The 26564-nt window shown below is 42.8% G+C and overlaps 1 protein-coding gene across 1 annotated transcript in view; it reads right to left on the reverse strand.

Moving 5' to 3' along the window:
- Positions 1–26564, reverse strand: part of LOC135393178 (uncharacterized) — a 282577-nt gene that overhangs the window by 213882 nt on the left and 42131 nt on the right. The window contains exon 2 of the mRNA XM_064623683.1: positions 21118–21221. Coding sequence (XP_064479753.1) covers positions 21118–21221 — 104 coding nt within the window. The remainder of the gene's footprint in view (positions 1–21117; positions 21222–26564) is intronic.

Here is a 26564-nt window from a genome sequence, read left to right on the forward strand (position 1 = left end):
ACCTGCGATACGCTGCTGCACAGCTGACAAGAAAAAGGACTACAGAAAATCGCGCTTTTTTGCGGACCTCCACATTCCAGGCGGACGTAAACGATTTTTTTTCTCTTCAACACCAATCCGGATAATTCTCACTTGCAATAAAGAGGGCATGCAGATCCACCTATGAGTAACGTTTCAAGCACATGGAGCAAGGAGTCTCTGAGACAGGCGGCGTCAAGCAAAAACGGTCGCATCTTGCCCCGTGTCTCGTTTTGCCCATCTTGCCCTACAGCATTTACAAGTCATTCTGTGACGTCAGATGTGCTTCACAATGTGGTGCGGTTCCGTAAATTGCTGGCAACTTGCCGGCGTAATTGGCCGACTCCGTGCGTTTAGGATATGCCGCTAATCAAATTATATGTGCCTCTTACGCTACTTGCCCCTCACGTCACAGCCGTTCATTCACTGTGATCCACGAACATTTCTGACACTTGTAGCTTTGCTGTTCAAATACGAAATTAACATCAATTGCCTGTTCATCACAGTAATTTTCGGTTCCGCATCATCAATACATTATTCTAGTAGTAATAGGGGGTATCGAGGGAGACCAGATGTCAGTACGTTCCATAGGTGTCTGGTTCGAACCCCACAGCGTCTGGGACACCGTCGCGTGTGCGGAGGGCGCGGCGCCTGTGCGGAGGGTTGTCCGCGAGCTTATCGGCGAGGGGAGGGCTGCGTGTGCGTTTGCCCTCTCACATTTTTCAGCCTGGGCCAACTTCTTTGGTCATTTTTCAATCTGCGCCGACTTTTTTCGCGACTTTTTCCCGTGCGCGACAGGCGGCGCTTGGGTGGAGGGCTGCTGCGGTGGGCGGAGCGTGGCCGGAGGGTTGCGTGAGCGCTTACTTGCTCACATTTTTCAGCCTGGGCCGACTTCTTTCATCATTTTTCAATCTGTGTCGACTTCAATCGCAATTTTTTTCCCGCTAGAGCAGGTGTGCAGTAGGCGATTTACATGCAAAGGATAGCCATACACAAAAGTACAAGTGAAAATATATTTATTAAAGTCAATAGTGTCAGGAATTATGTTATGACTCCGTGTGAAGGAGATAAACTCAGCTCAAAAATCTGATGCAATAACATTGCAGGGGTATTTTATTAGTGATAATCACGCAAGTTTTCAATTAAGCAGAAGGAGTAGCACATTTTAATCAAAGAAGACATTTTTAATCAATACGATTACAATCAAAATTAAAAGTTTTATTATATAATCATTATACGTGACCACCATAGTGGAGGTTTAATTACAAAGTTCTGATATGTAACTTCAAGAACAATAGCTGGACCGACTTCTCTAGCGATTTATTATTATTTTTTCAGCGCGCGGTGAGTGGCGCGCAGGTGAGGGGCTGTCCGGGTGCTTACTAGCAGGTCGACGGTGCGCCCTGGGCCGACTTCTTTGGCGATTTTTCCGCATGGGCCGACTTCTCTAGCGATTTTTTTTCAGCGCGCGGTGGGTGGCGCGCAGGTGAGGGGCTGTCCGTGTGCTTACCAGCGGGTTGAAGAGCTGAGCGTACACTTATGATTGTACACACTGGACTGACTTCTTTGGCTATTTTTCAGCCTGGGCCGAATTCGTTCGCATTTTTTTCATGCGGCGCGCAAGTAGGGGCATGCACACTGACAACATCAGACCACATCTTTGGCGATTTTTCACCCTGGGACGACTTCGTTCGCAATTTTTGTCAGGTGGTGCGTGTATCAAAATTAAGTTTTATTATAAAAAGTCTAACACGAGCAACCTAGCGGAGTTTTAATTACAAAGTTCTAATATGTAACTTCAAGAACAATAGATAATATTCCATTATGACACATTTAATCAAAGAAGATATTTTTAATCACTATGATTACAATCAAAATTAAAAGTTTTATTATAAAAAGTCTAACATTATTATATGTGAGCACCATAGCAGAGTTTTATTTACAAATTTCTAATAGGTATAGTTAATTGTGAACAGCAGAGAACCTGGAAGACCATGAGACACGAACACGAGAGGAAATAAAATCTATAACAATACATTGGTTAATCAAAAACAACAGAGGAGGAGACTCATTTTTAACTATCATAAAATCATCCTCGTGACTTCATCATACAATTTTCATTCTAAGAGACACTACAAACCTTACTTTGTTTTATGAATTCAACACAGAAAATATATTAAAAAATGAACTTCACCACATAGCACGCTCCTAGCCAACAATCAGCTCTAATAATATCTGCCCTGATTTGTTGAAGACGGGAGGCGTACACCTGACAGTTATGAACATTCTCGAGCGCAATAGGGAAGATTATTCCAACATTACACAATTAATCATTTTCTTATTAAGTAAACAGCATAGACATACGGAAATAATGAGAAAAACGATCAACAGCTAATAGATAACCAGAACACATCACATAAACAACAGACACATGCAGGAAAATAAATGGAAAATAATCTATCAAAACGATCAACATGCACGGATGAATGGCAGAAAAACACTTTGAACAGCACATGATGAATAATTTAATACAGCACAGAGCTAACGCTGAATAGCAGAGAAACAATCTAAACGGTGCATCTGCCAACGTGTAAACAACAGACAGGAAAATATTACTGAAACAAGATCAACAGCTAATAGAGAGCCAAAATCCAACACGTAAACAAAGAGGTACACAAAGGATAAATAGTTGAAGAACAATCTAACAAAACAAGAAACATGCATGGATGAATAGCAGAGAAACACTCTAAACGGTGCATCTACCAACGGTAAACAACATACACATGCAGGAAAATAACTGAAAAAGAATCAATCAAAACGATAAACATGCACGGATGAATAGCAGAGAAACGCTTTGAACGATGCATCTGCCAACATGTAAACAACACACAGGAAACTAATAGCAAACATTACAATTTGAAATAATATATCTTTTCAAATATCATAAAATCAACCTAGCGAGCTAACAATATAGAATTTTCATCCTACTCAGGCACTATAAGCATTACCTTGACAGAGGTATCCAAACACGCAGCACAACTAAGCTTTCCACTATACAACCAGACTGGAGCCCGGCGGGGTCACTCTTTCCTTCTATGCAGCCTGGTGGGGTCACTCTCTCCATCTATACAGCCCAGAGTGTGGAACCTGTTGTCCATCTGTGGGTGGGGAAATCCTCTCTCTTTTTCACATTCTTTTCTCCAAAAGGAAATATTCTTAGGATCGGTGTACAGAGACGAATTTTGTATTGATCGCAAATAGACATTGCAATTATTCAACTCTCAAGAACACAATAAGAACTCTATCAAAAACAATACAACACAAAAAATCTAAGAATATACTTTCTAAGCAAACGAGAAAATATTATCGGCGCAAACAATACTAAACGGGAAACGTTGCATTTAATGTATTTCAGATCCTACACAACTATTAGGCAATCATTATTCTCAACTTACAAAATATCAATTGAGTGAAAGTCAAGTTTATTCAGTGATAGAAACAATACTCACTCGAAAACGAGAATCAAATTTAATTACGTCGTTTTATGTTAACTTTGCAATACATGCAGAAGCCGCAAACAAGTCATCTGAAATGCAAATTATTGTGTTTGCTATAGCGGAAATCAACGCACACAACTTAAAAATACATTCCCAACTAGTAGAATATTTTTATTAATATCAATCGAGTGATCATCTGAAACAAAGTCAAAAGCAGTAATTAATTTAGGCAAATATTTTTCGTAATCACACAGCGCAAATATACATCACAGAAACATGTCCTTTTTCATTCAGAACTCACTAGTGGAAACAATGTGAGAGAGGGAAGCTGAGTTCCCGCACACTTTCGTTAAGGTTACACCCGCAGGGAGTAGGGGAATCCAACAACGGTCTTGGTATACAAAGCCATAAACTCGCTCCTACAAGTCAAGTTAGGGAAGGAGGGGCTCTAGCGCTGTCTTGTACATAGAATCACTGAAAGCACACATTTTTTTCATTACGCATCACATCTTTTTTGTAAATTGACTTTCATAATTCTAACGTCAGGTGGAAGATTATGAACCTGATAATAAAATTTTAATAAATAAAATTAGCACCAATATGATTTAATTAAATGTCGAGGCGCACTACAAAACAGAACAGACAACTGATATACATTGAAGAGATGGACAGATTTTGTACTCGTTACCATTCGTCATGGGAGGACCTGATAAAAAGTTGCTTCGAAAAGGAGGAGCCGCGAAACGATTCATTTATCGCTGCATTTCAATACGTCCTAGACATGGTCGTATTCGGAGATATGGTGCAAATTATGGAATTCAAGATGCGAGAACTTGTATGTCGAATCTACAATAGTTATAAAAATATTTGCACGTCAACATCTGAAGGACCATTTGGATTGATGGTGGAGTTTTTGAGGTTTGCTAACGAAGAATTGAAATACACTAAACCAAACGTAATTGTAATCATTGCAATGGGCATTGCATTAATCAAGAAAGCAATCAGATCAAATTATCATATACAAGCAGTCTATATCGCACGATTCATTACGGATTTGTTGAAATTACCCCTAACGGTTGAAATGAAAAGTACATAAAAAATCTTATCACGTGGTATATTCCACCCTAGAACCCCTACACATTTATTTTATTCTACCAGTCAAGGATGTCGAATGAACAGAAGTTCAATATTGTCGTGCAAGGTCTGATGTATCATCACTTGTTGAAACTCAACAAACATATCAATTGCGGTGGGCCACCGGACGATTTTCATCTAATACACTCTTGTACGCCATTCAAGAATCTTCATACAAAGAAAGGAAGCATCAATAAGAGACTGCAAGGTCGTCGCAACAAAGTGCAAGTTGTTGAAGCAATACAAACACGGCGACAACATATCACCTGCGTTAATCAACGCTGGATTGAAGCGCCCAATAATCAGAATAAATTACTTGACGTCTCCGGAATTCATCAATCAAGACAACAAACGAAAACTTCGGAGTTTGGAATAGAATTGTAATTTATCGAAATAAACAAGTGTATAATAGAAATAATAATTGTATTCTTTGTCATCATTGTAATGTATTCTACACAGCGCAACGAAAACAGCTTATGAACAGGTTGAAGATTGCTAAGGAGACACTACGTACAAGGATCTTCGCATGGAATCAGCGCTGGCAATCAAAGAGATTTTTACACGACCACACTCTACACAACACCGACGCCCGAAGGAAAGAATTGTAGAAGAATCCATAATAGAAATTTAGAGGCATGTTACATCAATCTTTGCTTACAAAGAGGATCACTAATATTTTGCGAAAGCTTATTTTACGAATTAAATTGCACAGTGTATATATTTTCTCAAACTATTGGACAGTTGACAATACTATATTGAAAGGAATCTATCATCAAATGACGCGAAGGTGGAGTCTACAATTCTAATCATCATAACATGCGGCACACAATTCCAATAAGATTTTGGGAGAATCGAATCACACAACTGTCATCAGAAATGTTTAATTGCTATACAATGAAGATGAGCACTATGCATAAGATATGTAATTATAATAAGTAAATATTCCTTTTGCAAACTTAACCAATGCAGCACACATAAACGTAGCTTCAATTCACAGAATGTACCCGAGGTTTTTAATTAGCCATACTGAAAAACTATGAGTCTATTCGATATGTCACGGCATATGAGGCACTACAATTGGAAGGACATACATTAATTTTAGAAGATTTTAGCTCATAATGAATGAAAACGCAATCTCCAACACCAAAGGTTCGTGTTTAAATTTTCAAAGTCAAAACTGTACACTCTTTCTTACAATTTTTTTTTAGGATGTAGATTAAAAAGCTGTCTATATAGTCACACATTGTATACAAGATATTTGTTTGTACATTAATTGATAAAATTTATCAGATCACATTCCGGAGCAGTGGAGACTATCAGTAAGTGTTTAATTAAAATTTGAACTGCTACCGCAATTTACGAACTGAGTTGTAGAAAGCGTAATTTCACAGCTTTAGCTGGCTCACTTTGATACGCGAAGGTTTTAAGAACTTTTCAAAGTCAAGAAGAATTTTCAAAGTCAAAACTGTACACTCTTTCTTACAATTTTTTTTTAAGATGTAGATTAAAAAGCCACGACGTGGATAGTAAAAGTTACGAATATTTTTCGAACAAAATTTACTTAAAACTCGGAGAAAGGGTCACCCGCGTCGTCGAATGCGTTTCAGCAACGCGCCGGGCAGAGTTTCCCAGACACCCTTCCGAAACCGAACGCGATTCGGCGCCCAACGCGTTAACGCGGCATCCCACGCGAGCGTGTTGCTTTCTTACGGAAACGGGTTCGTCGACGCGGGTGACCCTTTCTCCGAGTTTTAAGTAAATTTTGTTCGAAAAATATTCGTAACTTTTACTATCCACGTCGTGGCTTTTTAATCTACATCTTAAAAAAAATTGTAAGAAAGAGTGTACAGTTTTGACTTTGAAAATTCTTCTTGACTTTGAAAAGTTCTTAAAACCTTCGCGTATCAAAGTGAGCCAGCTAAAGCTGTGAAATTATGCTTTCTACAACTCAGTTCGTAAATTGCGGTAGCAGTTCAAATTTTAATTAAACACTTACTGATAGTCTCCACTGCTCCGGAATGTGATCTGATAAATTTTATCAATTAATGTACAAACAAATATCTTGTATACAATGTGTGACTATATAGACAGCTTTTTAATCTACATCCTAAAAAAAAAGTGTAAGAAAGAGTGTACAGTTTTGACTTTGAAAATTTAAACACGAACCTTTGGTGTTGGAGATTGCGTTTTCATTCATTATGAGCTAAAATCTTCTAAAATTAATGTATGTCCTTCCAATTGTAGTGCCTCATATGCCGTGACATATCGAATAGACTCATAGTTTTTCAGTATGGCTAATTAAAAACCTCGGGTACATTCTGTGAATTGAAGCTACGTTTATGTGTGCTGCATTGGTTAAGTTTGCAAAAGGAATATTTACTTATTATAATTACATATCTTATGCATAGTGCTCATCTTCATTGTATAGCAATTAAACATTTCTGATGACAGTTGTGTGATTCGATTCTCCCAAAATCTTATTGGAATTGTGTGCCGCATGTTATGATGATTAGAATTGTAGACTCCACCTTCGCGTCATTTGATAATAGATTCCTTTCAATATAGTATTGTCAACTGTCCAATAGTTTGAGAAAATATATACACTGTGCAATTTAATTCGTAAAATAAGCTTTCGCAAAATATTAGTGATCCTCTTTGTAAGCAAAGATTGATGTAACATGCCTCTAAATTTCTATTATGGATTCTTCTACAATTCTTTCCTTCGGGCGTCGGTGTTGTATAGAGTGTGGTCGTGTAAAAATCTCTTTGATTGCCAGCGCTGATTCCATGCGAAGATCCTTGTACGTAGTGTCTCCTTAGCAATCTTCAACCTGTTCGTAAGCTGTTTTCGTTGCGCTGTGTAGAATACATTACAATGATGACAAAGAATACAATTATTATTTCTATTATACACTTGTTTATTTCGATAAATTACAATTCTATTCCAAACTCCGAAGTTTTCGTTTGTTGTCTTGATTGATGAATTCCGGAGACGTCAAGTAATTTATTCTGATTATTGGGCGCTTCAATCCAGCGTTGATTAACGCAGGTGATATGTTGTCGCCGTGTTTGTATTGCTTCAACAACTTGCACTTTGTTGCGACGACCTTGCAGTCTCTTATTGATGCTTCCTTTCTTTGTATGAAGATTCTTGAATGGCGTACAAGAGTGTATTAGATGAAAATCGTCCGGTGGCCCACCGCAATTGATATGTTTGTTGAGTTTCAACAAGTGATGATACATCAGACCTTGCACGACAATATTGAACTTCTGTTCATTCGACATCCTTGACTGGTAGAATAAAATAAATGTGTAGGGGTTCTAGGGTGGAATATACCACGTGATAAGATTTTTTATGTACTTTTCATTTCAACCGTTAGGGGTAATTTCAACAAATCCGTAATGAATCGTGCGATATAGACTGCTTGTATATGATAATTTGATCTGATTGCTTTCTTGATTAATGCAATGCCCATTGCAATGATTACAATTACGTTTGGTTTAGTGTATTTCAATTCTTCGTTAGCAAACCTCAAAAACTCCACCATCAATCCAAATGGTCCTTCAGATGTTGACGTGCAAATATTTTTATAACTATTGTAGATTCGACATACAAGTTCTCGCATCTTGAATTCCATAATTTGCACCATATCTCCGAATACGACCATGTCTAGGACGTATTGAAATGCAGCGATAAATGAATCGTTTCGCGGCTCCTCCTTTTCGAAGCAACTTTTTATCAGGTCCTCCCATGACGAATGGTAACGAGTACAAAATCTGTCCATCTCTTCAATGTATATCAGTTGTCTGTTCTGTTTTGTAGTGCGCCTCGACATTTAATTAAATCATATTGGTGCTAATTTTATTTATTAAAATTTTATTATCAGGTTCATAATCTTCCACCTGACGTTAGAATTATGAAAGTCAATTTACAAAAAAGATGTGATGCGTAATGAAAAAAATGTGTGCTTTCAGTGATTCTATGTACAAGACAGCGCTAGAGCCCCTCCTTCCCTAACTTGACTTGTAGGAGCGAGTTTATGGCTTTGTATACCAAGACCGTTGTTGGATTCCCCTACTCCCTGCGGGTGTAACCTTAACGAAAGTGTGCGGGAACTCAGCTTCCCTCTCTCACATTGTTTCCACTAGTGAGTTCTGAATGAAAAAGGACATGTTTCTGTGATGTATATTTGCGCTGTGTGATTACGAAAAATATTTGCCTAAATTAATTACTGCTTTTGACTTTGTTTCAGATGATCACTCGATTGATATTAATAAAAATATTCTACTAGTTGGGAATGTATTTTTAAGTTGTGTGCGTTGATTTCCGCTATAGCAAACACAATAATTTGCATTTCAGATGACTTGTTTGCGGCTTCTGCATGTATTGCAAAGTTAACATAAAACGACGTAATTAAATTTGATTCTCGTTTTCGGGTGAGTATTGTTTCTATCACTGAATAAACTTGACTTTCACTCGATTGATATTTTGTAAGTTGAGAATAATGATTGCCTAATAGTTGTGTCTGATCTGAAATACATTAAATGCAACGTTTCCCGTTTAGTATTGTTTGCGCCGATAATATTTTCTCGTTTGCTTAGAAAGTATATTCTTAGATTTTTTGTGTTGTATTGTTTTTGATAGAGTTCTTATTGTGTTCTTGAGAGTTGAATAATTGCAATGTCTATTTGCGATCAATACGAAATTCGTCTCTGTACACCGATCCTAAGAATATTTCCTTTTGGAGAAAAGAATGTGAAAAAGAGAGAGGATTTCCCCACCCACAGATGGACAACAGGTTCCACACTCTGGGCTGTATAGATGGAGAGAGTGACCCCACCAGGCTGCATAGAAGGAAAGAGTGACCCCGCCGGGCTCCAGTCTGGTTGTATAGTGGAAAGCTTAGTTGTGCTGCGTGTTTGGATACCTCTGTCAAGGTAATGCTTATAGTGCCTGAGTAGGATGAAAATTCTATATTGTTAGCTCGCTAGGTTCATTTTATGATATTTGAAAAGATATATTATTTCAAATTGTAATGTTTGCTATTAGTTTCCTGTGTGTTGTTTACATGTTGGCAGATGCATCGTTCAAAGCGTTTCTCTGCTATTCATCCGTGCATGTTTATCGTTTTGATTGATTCTTTTTCAATTATTTTCCTGCATGTATCTGTTGTTTACCGTTGCTAGATGCACCGTTTAGAGTGTTTCTCTGCTATTCATCCATGCATGTTTCTTGTTTTGTTAGATTGTTCTTCAACTTTTTATCCTTTGTGTACCTCTTTGTTTACGTGTTGGATTTTGGCTCTCTATTAGCTGTTGATCTTGTTTCAGTAATATTTTCCTGTCTGTTGTTTACACGTTGGCAGATGCACCGTTTAGATTGTTTCTCTGCTATTCAGCGTTAGCTCTGTGCTGTATTAAATTATTCATCATGTGCTGTTCAAAGTGTTTTTCTGCCATTATTTCCGTATGTCTATGCTGTTTACTTAATAAGAAAATGATTAATTGTCTAATGTTGGAATAATCTTTCCTATTGCGCTCGAGAATGTTCATAACTGTCAGGTGTACGCCTCCCGTCTTCAACAAATCAGGGCAGATATTATTAGAGCTGATTGTTGGCTAGGAGCGTGCTATGTGGTGAAGTTCATTTTTTAATATATTTTCTGTGTTGAATTCATAAAACAAAGTAAGGTTTGTAGTGTCTCTTAGAATGAAAATTGTATGAGGAAGTCACGAGGATGATTTTATGATAGTTAAAAATGATAGTCTCCTCCTCTGTTGTTTTTGATTAACCAATGTATTGTTATAGATTTTATTTCCTCTCGTGTTCGTGTCTCATGGTCTTCCAGGTTCTCTGCTGTTCACAATTAACTATACCTATTAGAAATTTGTAAATAAAACTCTGCTATGGTGCTCACATATAATAATGTTAGACTTTTTATAATAAAACTTTTAATTTTGATTGTAATCATAGTGATTAAAAATATCTTCTTTGATTAAATGTGTCATAATGGAATATTATCTATTGTTCTTGAAGTTACATATTAGAACTTTGTAATTAAAACTCCGCTAGGTTGCTCGTGTTAGACTTTTTATAATAAAACTTAATTTTGATACACGCACCACCTGACAAAAATTGCGAGCGAAGTCGTCCCAGGGTGAAAAATCGCCAAAGATGTGGTCCGATGTTGTCAGTGTGCATGCCCCTACTTGCGCGCCGCATGAAAAAAATGCGAACGAATTCGGCCCAGGCTGAAAAATAGCCAAAGAAGTCAGTCCAGTGTGTACAATCATAAGTGTACGCTCAGCTCTTCAACCCGCTGGTAAGCACACGGACAGCCCCTCACCTGCGCGCCACCCACCGCGCGCTGAAAAAAAATCGCTAGAGAAGTCGGCCCATGCGGAAAAATCGCCAAAGAAGTCGGCCCAGGGCGCACCGTCGACCTGCTAGTAAGCACCCGGACAGCCCCTCACCTGCGCACCACTCACCGCGCGCTGAAAAAAAAAATAATAAATCGCTAGAGAAGTCGGCCCAGCTATTGTTCTTGAAGTTAGATATCAGAACTTTGTAATTAAACCTCCACTATGGTGGTCACGTATAATGATTATATAATAAAACTTTTAATTTTGATTGTAATCGTATTGATTAAAAATGTCTTCTTTGATTAAAACGTGCTACTCCTTCTGCTTAATTGAAAACTTGCGTGATTATCACTAATAAAATACCCCTGCAATGTTATTGCATCAGATTTTTTGGCTGAGTTTTTCTCCTTCACACGGAGTCATAACATAATTCCTGACACTATTGACTTTAATAAATATATTTTCACTTGTACTTTTGTGTATGGCTATCCTTTGCATGTAAATCGCCTACTGCACACCTGCTGTAGCGGGAAAAAAATTGCGATTGAAGTCGACACAGATTGAAAAATGATGAAAGAAGTCGGCCCAGGCTGAAAAATGTGAGCAAGTAAGCGCTCACGCAACCCTCCGGCCACGCTCCGCCCACCACAGCAGCCCTCCACCCAAGCGCCGCCTGTCGCGCACGGGAAAAAGTCGCGAAAAAAGTCGGCGCAGATTGAAAAATGACCAAAGAAGTTGGCCCAGGCTGAAAAATGTGAGAGGGCAAACGCACACGCAGCCCTCCCCTCGCCGATAAGCTCGCGGACAACCCTCCGCACAGGCGCCGCGCCCTCCGCACACGCGACGGTGTCCCAGACGCTGTGGGGTTCGAACCAGACACCTATGGAACGTACTGACATCTGGTCTCCCTCGATACCCCCTATTACTACTTATTCTTTATTTTATTTTTTTAGTGCTCCGGAAGCCGCTGGCAACAATGACACACCTGGCACAGCTGCTTTTGAAAACTTCGCCTGTACATATTGGATATGCAAAGTGCGATTATCTTTTGAACTGCTGTTTTGTGTCGAATCACCTGCAGCTCCAATGAAGCTACGTGTTACTACGTCCACAAGACATGTTGCAAAAGAAAGAAATACTGCTTCTCTACACATTTGCGTGCAACTGTATAGCGGCACATCCCGACGTGTCCACACAAGGGGCAGTTCATGGAGCTGCCTCATAGTGGCTGCTCAATCTCCCGGAGAATACATATACAGTCCAACTTTTTCGAAACAATTCGTGAAGTTAAATAAACTTGCTCTATCAACCGGAGTACTGCTACTGATTTACGCATATGTCGTCACGTCAGCGTACTCGTGGTCTGATGCACATTTGTTATCAGTCTTGGATGATCGCTCGTGCGGCATCACACGTGGAACACCGGCACATGGAGATCTCTTCATCCACAAGTTATCGAAGACGGCGACAGTTCTTGTTCTCTACACGTGTGGGATGATGTGATAACAACATATCAACTTGAGCCTAACGGCGCAGCGCCCCCATCGTCTACTTCGATTCATTTAAAAGGACATGCTCCATTTGTCGACATCAGTGGGCTCGGAGAGAGCGCTACAACACGACCGCTAATGTTTTACTGCAACGTTTTTCAGTGGTTCCACGGAGTACTGCTACTGATTTACACATCTGTCGTCATGTCAGCGTGCTCGTGGTCTGATGCACATTTGTTATCAGCCTTAGATGATCGCTCGTGTGGCATCAAACGTGGAACATCGGCACATGGGGATCTTCATCATCCACAAGTTATCGAGGACGGCGACAGTTCTTGTTCTCTAGACGTGTGGGATGATGTGATAACAACATATCAACTTGAGCCTAACGGCGCAGCGCCCCCATCGTCTATTTCGATTCATTTAAAGGACATGCTCCGTTTGTCGACATCAGTGGGCTCGGAAAGAGCGCTACAACACGACCGCTAATGTTTTGCTGCAACGTTTTTCAGTGGTTCCACTGAGTATTGCTACTGATTTACGCATCTGTCGTCACGTCAGCGTGCTCGTGGTCTGATGCACATTTGTTATCTGCCTTGGATGATCGCTCGTGTGGCATCAAACGTGGAACATCGGCACATGGGGATCTTCATCATCCACAAGTTATCGAGGACGGCGACAGTTCTTGTTCTCTAGACGTGTGGGATGATGTGATAACAACATATCAACTTGAGCCTAACGGCGCAGCGCCCCCATCGTCTATTTCGATTCATTTAAAGGACATGCTCCGTTTGTCGACATCAGTGGGCTCGGAAAGAGCGCTACAACACGACCGCTAATGTTTTGCTGCAACGTTTTTCAGTGGTTCCACTGAGTATTGCTACTGATTTACGCATCTGTCGTCACGTCAGCGTGCTCGTGGTCTGATGCACATTTGTTATCAGCCTTGGATGATCGCTCGTGCGGCATCAAACGTGGAACACCGGCACATGGGGATCTTCTTCATCCAAAAGTTATCGAGGACGGCGACAGTTCTTGTTCTCTACACGTGTGGGATGATGTGATAACAACATATCAACTTGAGCCTAACGGCGCAGCGCTCCCATCGTCTACTTCGATTCATTTAAAAGGACATGCTCCGTTTGTCGACATCACTGGGCTCGGAAAGAGCGCTACAACACGACCGCTAATGTTTTACTGCAACGTTTTTCAGGTTGGTACATACCTCTTATTTTCCAAAAGAAGTAACAGTGTTACGTTGCTGCTCTTACCGTGCCCATGTGTGCTCCCTGATATTATTTGTGAATGTTTTGCTGTCGTTCGAATGTTATTGTTGTGTGCTGGGGACATTGAGTCAAATCCGGGACCTATATCCAAAGAACAAGAGACCCAGTTCAATACTATGATGATCTTGCTTGAGAAACTAAGCACAGGTCAGGACACATTACTGAGGGAGGTGAAGGCAGTCCAAACAGAGCAGTATAAATTTAAGGCATCCATAACCGAACTTAATTCATGTGTTGGTAGAATCGAGTCAGACATATCGGAAATACAAAATCGGACACCACAAGTAAAGAACGTGCATGTAGGTCCGCGGTTTCTTCGTAGATAGCTACATTGAGGGCCCGTACTGACGACCTCGAAGGCATATCTATAAGGGACAGTAAAGTTTTTTATGGCATCACGGACACTAGCAATGAAACGTGGAAGGAATCTGAAGAGAAGATGCGGATAATGTGCCACGACAATTTGTGTGTCACAGTTCACTCCGAACCGATTGAAAGGGCACACCGTGTGGGCCGTTTCCAAGAATACAAAACGTGTCCGATTATTGTAAAATTCTCAAGCTACAAGGCCCAGGAAGCGATCTTGAGAAATGCATTCAAACTTAAAGGTACTGCACTAGTATCCGAAGACTTTACGCTGTCAGTCCGAAATGCCAGGAGGAAATTATTGCATTTGGGCACAAACAAGGGCAGCCTTTCCGCCTCCGCTTTAACAAGTTACTAATCGGAAACAAATGCTACATATTTGATAAGGCAGCAGACGAAGTCCGCGATGTCCTGTCTACGCGCTCACATTCTTTTCTGGCCGCTGATGCAGAAGGGAACAGTACTTCTCCAGCCATTGTGTAGCAACCACAGCGTTCTGAGCGCATTTCTCCACTGTGCATTCCTATGTCCGTTCTGTTCTCGAACATCCGTAGCATTCTTCCTAAGCGGGATGAATTACAGTCCTTACTACTTACAACCGAAACTGACATCATTGCCTTAACTGAAACTTGGCTGACACCAAATGTACAGAGTTCTGAAGTCTATTTTTTAAGTGTATCGCCATGATCGTGTTGGCAGGCGTGGCGGCGGTGTTCTGCTCGGTGTAAAAAGTGCAATATGTTCGCGTCCCATTACTGTGCCTGGTGACATTGAAATGGTTTGGTGTATGCTTGGGCCATAACATGTGAAGGTACTAGTCGGTGTATGTTACCGACCCCCCGATGATAGCTGTTTTGTCACTAAACTCCACGATGCACTCTCATTTGTCCGGATCAGTTTTCCTGCGCATAAAGTTGTTCTCCTTGGTGATTTTAACTATCCGGATATTGACTGGAGTAACGTTTACCAACCCAAAGCTCTTAACTCATGTAGCTCTGAGTTCTGTGAATTGTGCTTAACGCTTGACCTCAAACACCTGGTTACAGAACCAACGCGCATTTGCGAATCACGTGAGAGTATTCTTGACCTCATGCTTACAACATCACCAGTTATTTTCTTCACTTACATTTCTCGATGGTCTTAGCGATCACACGATTATACACAGTTTTATAAACCTCCCTCGAGCTGAATACAAATCTAGAAGCATCGAAATGAGAAACTATAATAAAGGCAACTACGATGCCATAAACCGGGAACTCTAACTTTCTGGAGAGTTTTTCTGAGGTATGTCACACCGCTCTGTCGAGGAGAACTGGTCAGTGTTTAAGGCTGTCTTAAACTGCTTAACAGAGTGCTATGTGACAAAGGTTACTACCCGATCATGTGAAAGTGCTCCGTGGTACACGCGCCAATTAAAGCGCTTAGCAAACAAGAAAAAAAAAACGATCCTATCGAAAAGCTAGGATGCGCTGCAGTGTAGCTTTTTGGCATGCGTACACGATAGCTTCAAGCGAATATATGAGAGCTATGAAGGAAGCAAAGGAAGCTTTCTTCAAATCCACCCTTCCTGCCCTTCTGAATAGTAACCCCCCGAAATTTTGGAAAATTATCAATCCCGCTTTACGACTCTGTTATTCAACTGAAAAATGACTCTGCTGATGGTGTTCCTGCCGAAGAAAGCGCCGCCACGCTCAATAGATATTTCGCCTCAGTGTTTGTTGTTGAAACCACATTGCACCTTCCTTCACCTGATCCTGTAAGCGATATAACCATGTCACCTATTTCCATTTTTCCGGCTGGCATTGTAAAGCTCATAGAGTCCCTGAAGTCATCTTCATCACGAGGCCTTGACATGATTAGCTCCAAAATACTGAAAAGCACTCTACATACTTATAGTCATATTGTAGAGGAAGTGGTGTCCCTCTTCATGAGTCCTGACCGCCGATGATGGAATGTCCCAGCGGGCAGATGGTCGTGGCCTCACGCTAGGACGGTGCCGGTAGAACTGGCTGGCAGGCGCAGTGGCGCGCGCCTCCAGAGGCACGTCTCATCGTCGTCCACTGGCCGCCACATCACTCCCCCCCTCAGACGCGGAGCGCTGTAGATCTAGCGGTTGAGGCAGGCTCCAACAGCTCCCCATAGAGCCCATAGTTTGAGATAATTCACACAACACTGGGCACACGACCAATGAGAGTGCAACGTTGTAGAAATTATGCAGTGCCAGTCGGCCAATCAGGAGCCTTAGCTTTGGCTGACCTTTCGACCGGTTCTGGCTACCATCGACTTCTACCGGATTTTACGCCAACCGCCGTTACCCGATATTCAAAATAACTGAAGCTTCTTTTGGCTAAAAGAAATATTTATTTGACACAAAGCAGTGATTCAGAGATCTGATACATGGATGCACTGTGAATACAAAGTCCACTTCGTTGCTGACGCACTGTAACTAAGTTCGAACTTGAAGCAAAACGAACACAGCTCTCGAAATCCGACGGGGCCCGCGCTTGTTCTTCACACTCCAACCGCTCCAACTCACGAACCATTCCAGTTCCGGAGTTGATAGACTGTTCGTGGGAGAATAGTCGTGTCCAGGAACAGCACAACACACGTTGAAGCACATCGACGCATGAATAAACCAGCGAACACTTCTACAAACTGTTCTGCCGATTGACATCACCGAAACACGAAACACAAGAGTAGGACGCCTTGCCGGCCGGTTTTATGAAGATCATCTTCTTTCGTTGTTTGCAGAGCGGAAAAGGCGCTTGTGTGGCACGTAATCGTAATCCTGTCTTTGTTGTCAGGCCTCAAAATCCGACGGCGCCCGAACGCGTTCTTCACGCACCAACCGCACCAGCCCACAAAGCATTCCAGTTCCGTAGTTGATAGACTGTACGTGGGATAATAGTCGTGTCCAGGAACAGCACAACACGCGCAGAATCACAAACTGTTCTGCCGATTAACATCACCGAAACACGGAACACAAGAGGACGGACGCCGTGCCGACCGATGCGAGCTATTTCGAAACTATGCTGAAACGGCCGCCGGGACGCTGCACGCACATGCGCGCTACAAAATGCGATTTCAAACCGTTGTCGACCAATCGGAGCGCGCACGCAGTTTTTTTTTGAATTTGGAAAAGCCTTTGACACCGTTCCCCACTCTCGACTTCTATGCAAACTTGCGTCACTAAACCTCGACCCCGCGGCCCTCAACTTTATCAGTGCGTTTTTATCACGTAGAAGACAGGCGGTTTTTGTTAATGACACCTTGTCAGAGTTTCTCCCTGTCTCATCAGGCATACCTCAAGGATCCGTCCTAGGACCACTTCTTTTCCTCATATACATTAATGATCTACCCCAATCCCTTTCTAGTACCGTCCCTCTATTTGCTGACGACTGTGTCATTTATCGTCAGATAGAGTTACTGCTGATACCAAACTCATTCAAAATGATCTTTATACAATTTCTCAGTGGTGCAAAACATTGCTCATGTCGCTAAATGTCTCGAAATGCAAAATTATGACTTTTGCACATTCTCAAACTAGTCCGAACCCATCCTAATCTCTCAACAACACTCAGCTCTCATGCGTTTCAACATATAGGTATCTGGGGCTGCATTTGGATTCGAGTGTGCGTTGGGCACTTCACATCCAAAAAATCGTCGCCGATGCCAATAGGAGCCCCGAGTATCTTCGTAGGCATCTTGTGCTTGCACCACCTCATGTAAAACTGCTTTCATACCGTGCATTCGTGCTGCCCAAACGCGAATACGGATCGGCCATATGGGATCCCCATCAAGTATAAATAAATAAATAAACACGTACGTTCCTTAGCGAGTGCGGAAGGAAAACACGTGACGCTGGGGGGGGGGGGGGGGACGACAACCCAGGGAAGAGAAGGGAAAGGCGAGGTTAGGAATGGAGGTCGGCCTCCATATATGCGCACTTCGCCTACGGTTTTTCCCGCGCTCGTTCAGCGGGACCGCTGTGAGTGGATCGTGCTGATCCCGTGGTTTCGGAGCCCCCATTTTCCGTGGTTCATTGCTTCTCTGGGAGCTTCCGGCGGCTGGAAACGCCTCATGCGGTTGGGACTTTTTTTTCCATCGTCAACGCGTGGTCGTCGTCGTCTGCTTTCAACACGAGCGGCATTCCACGTTATTCTCCTCTTGGTGCATAATTGGCTGAGAGCGGGGCGTCTCGTTCAGCCCAGGACGCAGGCCGACAACGGCAAGCCCTATCACCACCATCACCACCACCACCAGGACGCAGGCGACTGGGAGGTACCCGGGTTCGAATCCCGGTGCCGGCTGTGCTGTCTGGGGTTTTTCCTGGGTTTTCCTCAGACGCTTTCAGACATATGTCGGCACAGTTCCCCTAGAAGTCGGCCCAGGACGCACATTTCCCCAGGGCGTCAGTCGTGACGTTGCCCACATACGTGAGGCCGACAACGGCAAGCCCTTTCACCATCACCACCACCACCAGGACGCACATCCGGACATCCTCTACTCCCGTGGTTCTTCTGCCGAACGTTCCGCTAAAGCAAGAATCTTTATTCTCTTTCTGCAGAAGGCAGGTCTTGCTCAACGACTAATCTAAAATCCCCCCCCCCCCCCGACGAACTCATGCAGCCTCTACGCACCTGCACACTTCATCCTCTATCCTCCACCCGTCCGTCCTTCTTTCTTCCGTCTTCTTTTTTGTTTGGCTAGAGTCGTGACGACGCCTACTTCTCTGTGGCCAACAACGGCGAGCCGATCCTGCCATTACCCCCCCCCCGCCCCCGGACGCACATTCACCCAGAGCGTTTGTCATTTGAAGATGCCCACCCTTATGAGGCCGACAACACGAGCTCTTTAAGCACTACAACCACTACGTCTCAACTCTGCAGCCAAGTGTAACGACAGTCAACATACCTAGCATCCTATTGTTAAAGACGACTTCGGAATACCAAAACTGGCAGGTATCGCTCCCGGTGTTGGTAATCACTCCCTACCCCCAGTGAACCACTAATATCCCTAGGATATCCCTACAAGATCGTGAACGTCCTGAATATCTGGACATCTATGCGATATCTGTGGGATATCCCAAAAAAAAGCATTCGAGTTTGTTTTACTTAGTAAATAACTGATGTCCCAGGGACGTCTGTAGGATATTGCACTTTGGATGTTTGAAAAGCCTGCATCCTCGAGGTATGCGTGCAAGATCTAGTATATACCAGATTTTGGGCACTGATTGAACCACTGAACATCAGTGGGATGTCGCCAGGACGTCGCCTGGAGATATACGGATAAATATGTGATGTTTAACATATTACTTGGTCAGCAACATTTTTCTTGCGCTGAGACCAAGCAAAAACTTCTGTGAACCTTAACTAGGTATGGGGAACAAGTAAAACCGTTATATGTATATCTCTATCGTTCGCGTGCTGCTGGCCATGCAACGTATTTATCTGTGCGTGACACTCGCCGAGCAACAGAATTCGATCACTTTTACAGCTCCACTCCGCAGGTAAGCACATTATAGACAATAGCCTGAATTAAAAACACAATACTCGATAGGAAGGCTTGTCAGAAACGTTATTGGTTATACCTTGAATCTGCACATACACGAATTAACTGCAAAGACGCACCCCCTCACCGTTAGGAATGTGTTACGCAGCAATACTCTTATAATGAACGTGCCCCTGCAACTTGTATTTCAGTGTATGCTCCAGCCACTTCGTCAACAGACGCTATGTGGTCTCCCTCCGCGAACGCGGTGGAGTGGAGGGGGGCGCACGTTGGTGGGCTGCTCCTATTTTCAGGATGAGAGCACCTTTAAACACGTTTACGTTCATTAATTAACATACTATATGTAGGCTACTTTCCGTTAATAAAACCTGGGCGTCGTCACTTCTGATGCATCAAGTAAAATAAGTGCACATTATATTGAATTTGAACAGTCAGAACAATAACGGTTCATAAACGTCCCACATTTGTCCCAATATCCCGAGGTGACATCGCAGGGATATATCTGCGACGTCCAAACAGTGCCCATATCCTCGTCTCCTGTATGTCGCATGGATATCTATGGGATACTCACACTGCTCCCAGGGATATCCCATTGTCCAAGATGGGATATCCTACAGACGTCGTCAGGACGTCTGTTGTTTGTTGGGCCGATACTGCTTACACAGCCATTGGTGCTCGACCGTGGCACGAAATAGGGCATCGGGGTCAGCAGCCGGTTCATCTGGCCAGCAGATTAGCACTTCTCCAATCATTTCCATCGCTCCAAAGCACGTGGCATCTTGTAGTTGCATAGTTTCTTTGAGAGCATGTCCGCCTTACCATATAACTCAACTGCAAAAGTTATATCTATCAAAAATCGATGTTGCTCTCCTGGGCCTGGCTTTTTCCTAAAAATATGTTTCGGGTAAAAATGATCACCCCGTACAGTATATGGACAGCTGAAATATGGGAGTCATCGAAAAAGCCAGACAGCGGCGGGATTTGAACCACGCATCTCTCGATTATCGGTCCAGCGCGTTGGCCAATTCGACCACGCTAGAACCCGATTCCCGACGACTTGCCTGGGACCTTTGCTTCACTTACGGGACACGCATTCACTCTCTCACTCTTTCCTACTTTCTCTCCTGCTTTCACACACACACATACATAAGACGAAAGTACGAGGCGCTGTCCCTTTGTATGTTCCTTCCTCTGAACAATTAATTTCCATCGTGTACCTTCTATATGCTTCATTCTCTCATAGCCTTTTAATAAAAATTGTGTAAAGAACATAAAAAAACGCCCCGTATTTCGGAAGTATTGTTTTTGGATAATGGTTCAGAATCCTTTTACAGAGAATAACTCTCACGAAAACATTTTGGTCTGAATTAGAAAATCATGACCAGAACTACTTCGTAATAGGACCCTCTATGAAGTATAACTTAAATAATACAATATTCAGCATGCACTTACATTGGATTGTCCGCAGTTGCAGTGTAGAGTGCGGTGACGGACACTCCAAAGTGGGTATGCCACGGTAGATATATAACATCCCCTTTGTTGACAATCACAGGACACTGAAAAATTAGAAAAGAATCCGTCTCCTTCACCCACTCTGATCCTTGTGGTATTAGATGTGTGGAAGTGACTAAGGACTCATTACGAAAGGGGAAAGAACAGCAAGGCCAAATGACAAACGCGAACGAGAGGACACCTTTTCTACAACTGATAATATTACATGTACGGAAGAGGGAGGATTCAAATCATGAGGACGGCCTTATCGTTACAAGGTAATATGTAATGCCCGTTACAAGGTAATATGTAATACAAGGTAATGCCCGTCACCAGTCAAAATATTACTGAGCCGCAGATTGGTTAACTGAACACTGCTTCCTCCTGTGCCAGATAATGTAATCCACCATACTCATTCTTTCTCCATATTGGCTGTTAATACGGGCCGCATGGCACTAGGCCAGCCGCCCCAAGCAGCACACAATATTGGGCCCATATTGGCTTGTCATTGCCTATCTAGGCGAAACGGGACCCATCCCAAATGGAACAAAACTTCCTGTGGTGGTCATGGGGATATCTTTTCCCGGAAATTTGGATCTCCCAGGGAGACAGACATTTTCCGACGGACGTCCCCCACATGTCCGAGTGGCCACGGTTTGGACTTCTCACAAATATCCGTAGTTTGTCCTCACAGGAAGTTAAAAGGAGATGCCGGGACGATGCACGGGCTACTTGGTAGTGCTCAGGGCCCTGTTTTTCTCATTATTATTGATACTATTTATTGAGCTGCTGCGAAAGTGGACAGATTCTTACTAGGCCTGTATGCTTTTTTCATTGCCATTTTGTTTCAGCTTCGGCCACTGCATCCTTCTTTCACTGCTGCTCCTCATTGTTTGTTTCTGCGTGGTATTTCCGTTACGGACAATGAGCACAAAGTTTTAAGAAGCAAAAAAAGCTCTTAGCATAATGAACATCACTTAGAAAGGCAGCGGCATATCTTTCCAAAGCGAAAACAAATACTGGCCGGTTTCAAGTCGGTTCAGGCAGGGACGTCCCATCGACCTCTTGGATTTTCATTATTTTTTTTATATTTAGAAGGTCATCTTACATGATGGTCAATGTCGGTAAAATGAATAATTTTTACCGAATAGTTTTCCTGCAAAAAAATCGAGAAAATCCGCCCCTGAATTCGACTGTTTCAGTTTTGCAGTGTTTGCACGCGTATACCTCCTGAGTCCTGAAATGGATATCAGGTGGACATCTCTGGGAGCTACATGACTGGACATCCCTAACCGTACATCCGCAGGATGTACCGTAACGGTCGTTTGAAAAGTTGTTCGAATAGGGTCCCTGACGGGATGTTGCATGAGCATTATCACAGGACAGAGAGAAACGTGTCAAGGTGTGTCGCGGCGTGAGTTCGACTTTCGCTGAACCAACTAAATGTCTCAAACCAAAAGCAATAAGCAACGCAGACGTTATCGTTATAGTGAGTTAATACGCCAAGCAGTTCTTCAGTCCAGTGTTATCAGTATACGCAATCGCATTAAACTTAAACATCTCACCCTTTAGTTTGACTCGAAGGCAAACAGGACTCTCGAATTCGTGGAAGCAAGACGTCGCGGGACAAGCAATATATAGTATCTGATAGTATTTGTTTTCGCTTTGGAAAGGTATGCCACTGCTTTCTGAGTGCTCTTTATGGTTCTAAGAGCTTTTTTTTTTGCTTCGTAAAACTTTGTACTTATTGTCCGTAACGGCAATACCAGAAACAAACAAAGAGGGGCAACAGAGGAAGAAAGTGCAGTGGCCGAAGCTTAAACAAAATCGCAGAAAAACATCGCCTACTTAGTAAGAATATGTCCACTTTCGCAGCATCTTAATAAACAGTATTAACAATGTTGAGAAAATATACACATTTCATAGCATATTATAATCTGTGTGTTAGATGGATATATTGGCATAGGGTATATACCCCTGATTGTGTTTTTCTGTGGAAGTTTCAATAAAGCATCGTTATCGTTTATCGTTAAAAATAAACGAGTTTTTGTTAACTTTCCTGTAATCTGTCGTCCTGTAATCTGTCGTATATATATAGATACTCATGGAACGATGCGACAGCACCAGAGGACACGTGTTTCGCCGTGTTTGCGGCTCGTCAGCTCTGGGTAGCTGCGCATCGTTCGGAATCGATCAGGAAAACACAAAGGGGAGTTTATTAACACATATAGGGATAGGGGTCGACGTTCCGGCAGTCAGCGCTGCCTTCGACGGGACTGGGGTTTGGTGACAAGAACAAGCTTTATATATGGGAGAGGGTTATGTACAAGGGAAAGAGAGCAGCGCATGCGCTTTGGTCATGACTAACACAAGTTTGTGACTAAGTGAAAGGGGAATGACCGGGTCTGTGCAGCAGGACCTTGAGGAAATACCCGTGAGCCTGAAAAAGAGACAAAAGAGCGTACGTATTGTGCTGGATTAGGAATGCAGGTTGCGAATAGTACAAAGGATTCCTGGATCTTCGTTTATCTGACACTGGAATTTATGAATCAGATAAGATTCGCGCTGTTCCCTGAGCCGCTGGGAAGGAAAGTCTGACGGCAGGATGAAAATAGATATATTGGTGATTGAGTGTCCTGGTTTACTGAAATGGCGCGACACTGGCAGATTAGGTTTCTTCGCGACGTCAGATTTGTGGTTATTGAATCGCGTTCTAAATGACGTAGCTGTCTGTCCGATATATTGGGCGTTGCATTCATTGCATTGAAGAAGATAGACAACATTGGAAGAATTACAGTTAAAGTCGCCATTAATGTTGACCCGATAATTAGAATCGGTACTTTCTGCAGAGTTAGCGGCTTGCATTGATTTACAAATTTGGCATCTACTTGCATTACAAGGGTGGCAACCAATGCTATTTTAAGAAAGTTTGTTAATTTTGGCATTTACTAGTCTGTCTCGGATGTTCCGCGCTCGGCGATAACTTACGCGCGGTGGCTGTGAGAATATTTCCTTCATCGGATCAGATTGTGAAAGAATTGTGTAGTGGCGGTTGAGTATCCGGCTAATGTTAGGAACGCTGCCATTGAATGTGACAGTGAGATTTACTGCAGAATTTCCATTGGCTCGAGGAGATCTTTGGAGCAATTGTTGGCGATCTGTGGATCTTGCTCTGGCTATAGCGTCTTTAACAAGTTTGTCCGGGTATTCACGATCAATGAAGGTTTGTTCTAGTCGTTGGAGATGGTTGTCTAGTTCGGCATCGTTAGTGCATATTCTGCGGTAGCGCAATGCCTGACTATAAGGTATGGCTAACTTAGTATGCCTTGGATGGCAACTGCGGAACGATAAGTACTGCTGAGCATCTGTAGGCTTCCGGTATAAGTTGGTTGAGATACCGCCGTTTTGTAACTTGACTTCCACATCCAAGAAGGTAACAGTGGAGGCGGAGTAGTGGGAGGTAAATTGAATTTTAGGGTGAATTTGATTGAACCGGTTGATGGACATGAGAAGGTCGCTTTCAGAATGAGGCCATATGATAAAAATATAATCTAAAAATCTCTTGTACACAAGTGGTTTCAATACGGAACATTCGAGAAATGTTTCCTCCAGGGATGCCATGAAGATATTTCCATAGTTGGGGGCCATTCTCGTGCCCATAGCTGTCCCGTTAACTTGCAGATAATGCTTGTTATCAAATTCAAAGTTATTGGAGGTCGAAATAAGTGTTAGCAGTTCCGTGAGGACAGTCGGATCATACGACTGGTCAGGTTGATTTTTGTATGCTGAAACGGCCGCTGCTATACCTGCTGCTAAGGGTCATCAGTCGTTGGTCCAACCAACGACTGATGACCCTGTGCCGAAATGCCCGTGACCTGTATTTCCTGGACCATGGTTTCCACCGACAGCCCCCAACCAGAGTCCTTGCAGCTGACGGCCTCCACCCCAGTTTCGAAGGAGTCACCCAGATCGCCCACCGACTGCGGTCCCTGGTACCCCGGCTGCTCCGTCGCCTACCCACACGTACAGCAAGTACTGGAACGCCTGCCCCCTATGGCCGACACTCCAGGAGGCTGCAGCATGGACACAACGAAGCACACGTGCCGAGAAATCGTCACGATCCAAGCAGCAGGATTGACTAGCCGGTGAGTCAGTACCAATTGACTCCCCACAAATTGTCAGCAGTAGCACTGAGGCGTTCTTTAAACTCAGAAAAATCGCGGATAAAGTTGCACGCTACACCTCCCACCGTGATACTTTGGCTACTTATCATGAAAACGACAGGATTCCGCGTGGACTAGAAATCCACAAAACATCAACCTTTCCCCCTGAACCATGAACGCAATGTGCAATGGCTGTCCATTCTTAACAAAGCCATCTTTAGACCTAACTAAAATTCTAATTTCTCACTGACAAGATACTATCCAGTCCCTATCCGAAGACGCCGACGCCATTAACAGCACTACCCCGTTGTTACATTCTCATAGATCAGAGTTAGACAAATTCCTCCAAAAGAAAAACATCCACCTGAAGCTCCGAAAGCAAAAGAAATTATTTAGAGACAAAATCGAGTGCCCTCCAACTCATAATACTTCCACAGATTCGGCACCCCCTAATTCCGAAGCCCGTAGCAATACTTCACAACTACGTCCACATACCCCGTTAGACAGCAACAGCCAGTTTGCCCCCGACATCCCCACACTAACCAAATGTAGCGTAGTGAACCTTTCTTCTCGTGACCTTACACCCGCGGAAATCTCTCTCCTGGAGAAGGGATTATCGTTTTGTCCCAATAACAGTAAAATCGATGAATATCAGCTACATCTGGATCTTGACAACTTTGCGCGGCGACTACGCCTTACGGAATACTTCTACCACAACCCGCAATCAAATCTAAATCCTTTCCGTATAAAATCCGATTTTACTTCCAACCCGAACCGAGATAAAAGTCTTGATATGTATATCAAAGCTGTTCAGAAAGATATTCTCAGTACTTATGCAAACTCAACCAATCGGAAATTCCGGCACAATCTTACGAAAGCAGAACAGCAAAGCTTGTCCGCGCTAGAAAGCAACGAAGGTATCATCATCAAACAGGCTGATAAAGGACGTGCCATTGTCGTAATGGATAAGCAAGCTTATGTGGCGGAAGGACTCCGTCAACTTAATTGTGCAGACTTTTACAAACCTCTCGAATCCGACCCCACCAATGAAATTGCCGCAGGTATATGTAAAACACTAAAACGGTTAAAGGCCACTAAGAAAATTGGCGATGCGCTCTACGAATACTTACTTCCTAAAGACCCTAAACCAGGCCGATTTTACATGCTCCCTAAGATACATAAACCAGGCAATCCCGGAAGACCAATTGTGTCCAGTAACGGTACCGCTACAGAAAATATATCGTC

Source organism: Ornithodoros turicata, chromosome 4, assembly GCF_037126465.1.
Source record: "Ornithodoros turicata isolate Travis chromosome 4, ASM3712646v1, whole genome shotgun sequence".
In the NCBI taxonomy this organism is placed as follows: domain Eukaryota; kingdom Metazoa; phylum Arthropoda; class Arachnida; order Ixodida; family Argasidae; genus Ornithodoros; species Ornithodoros turicata.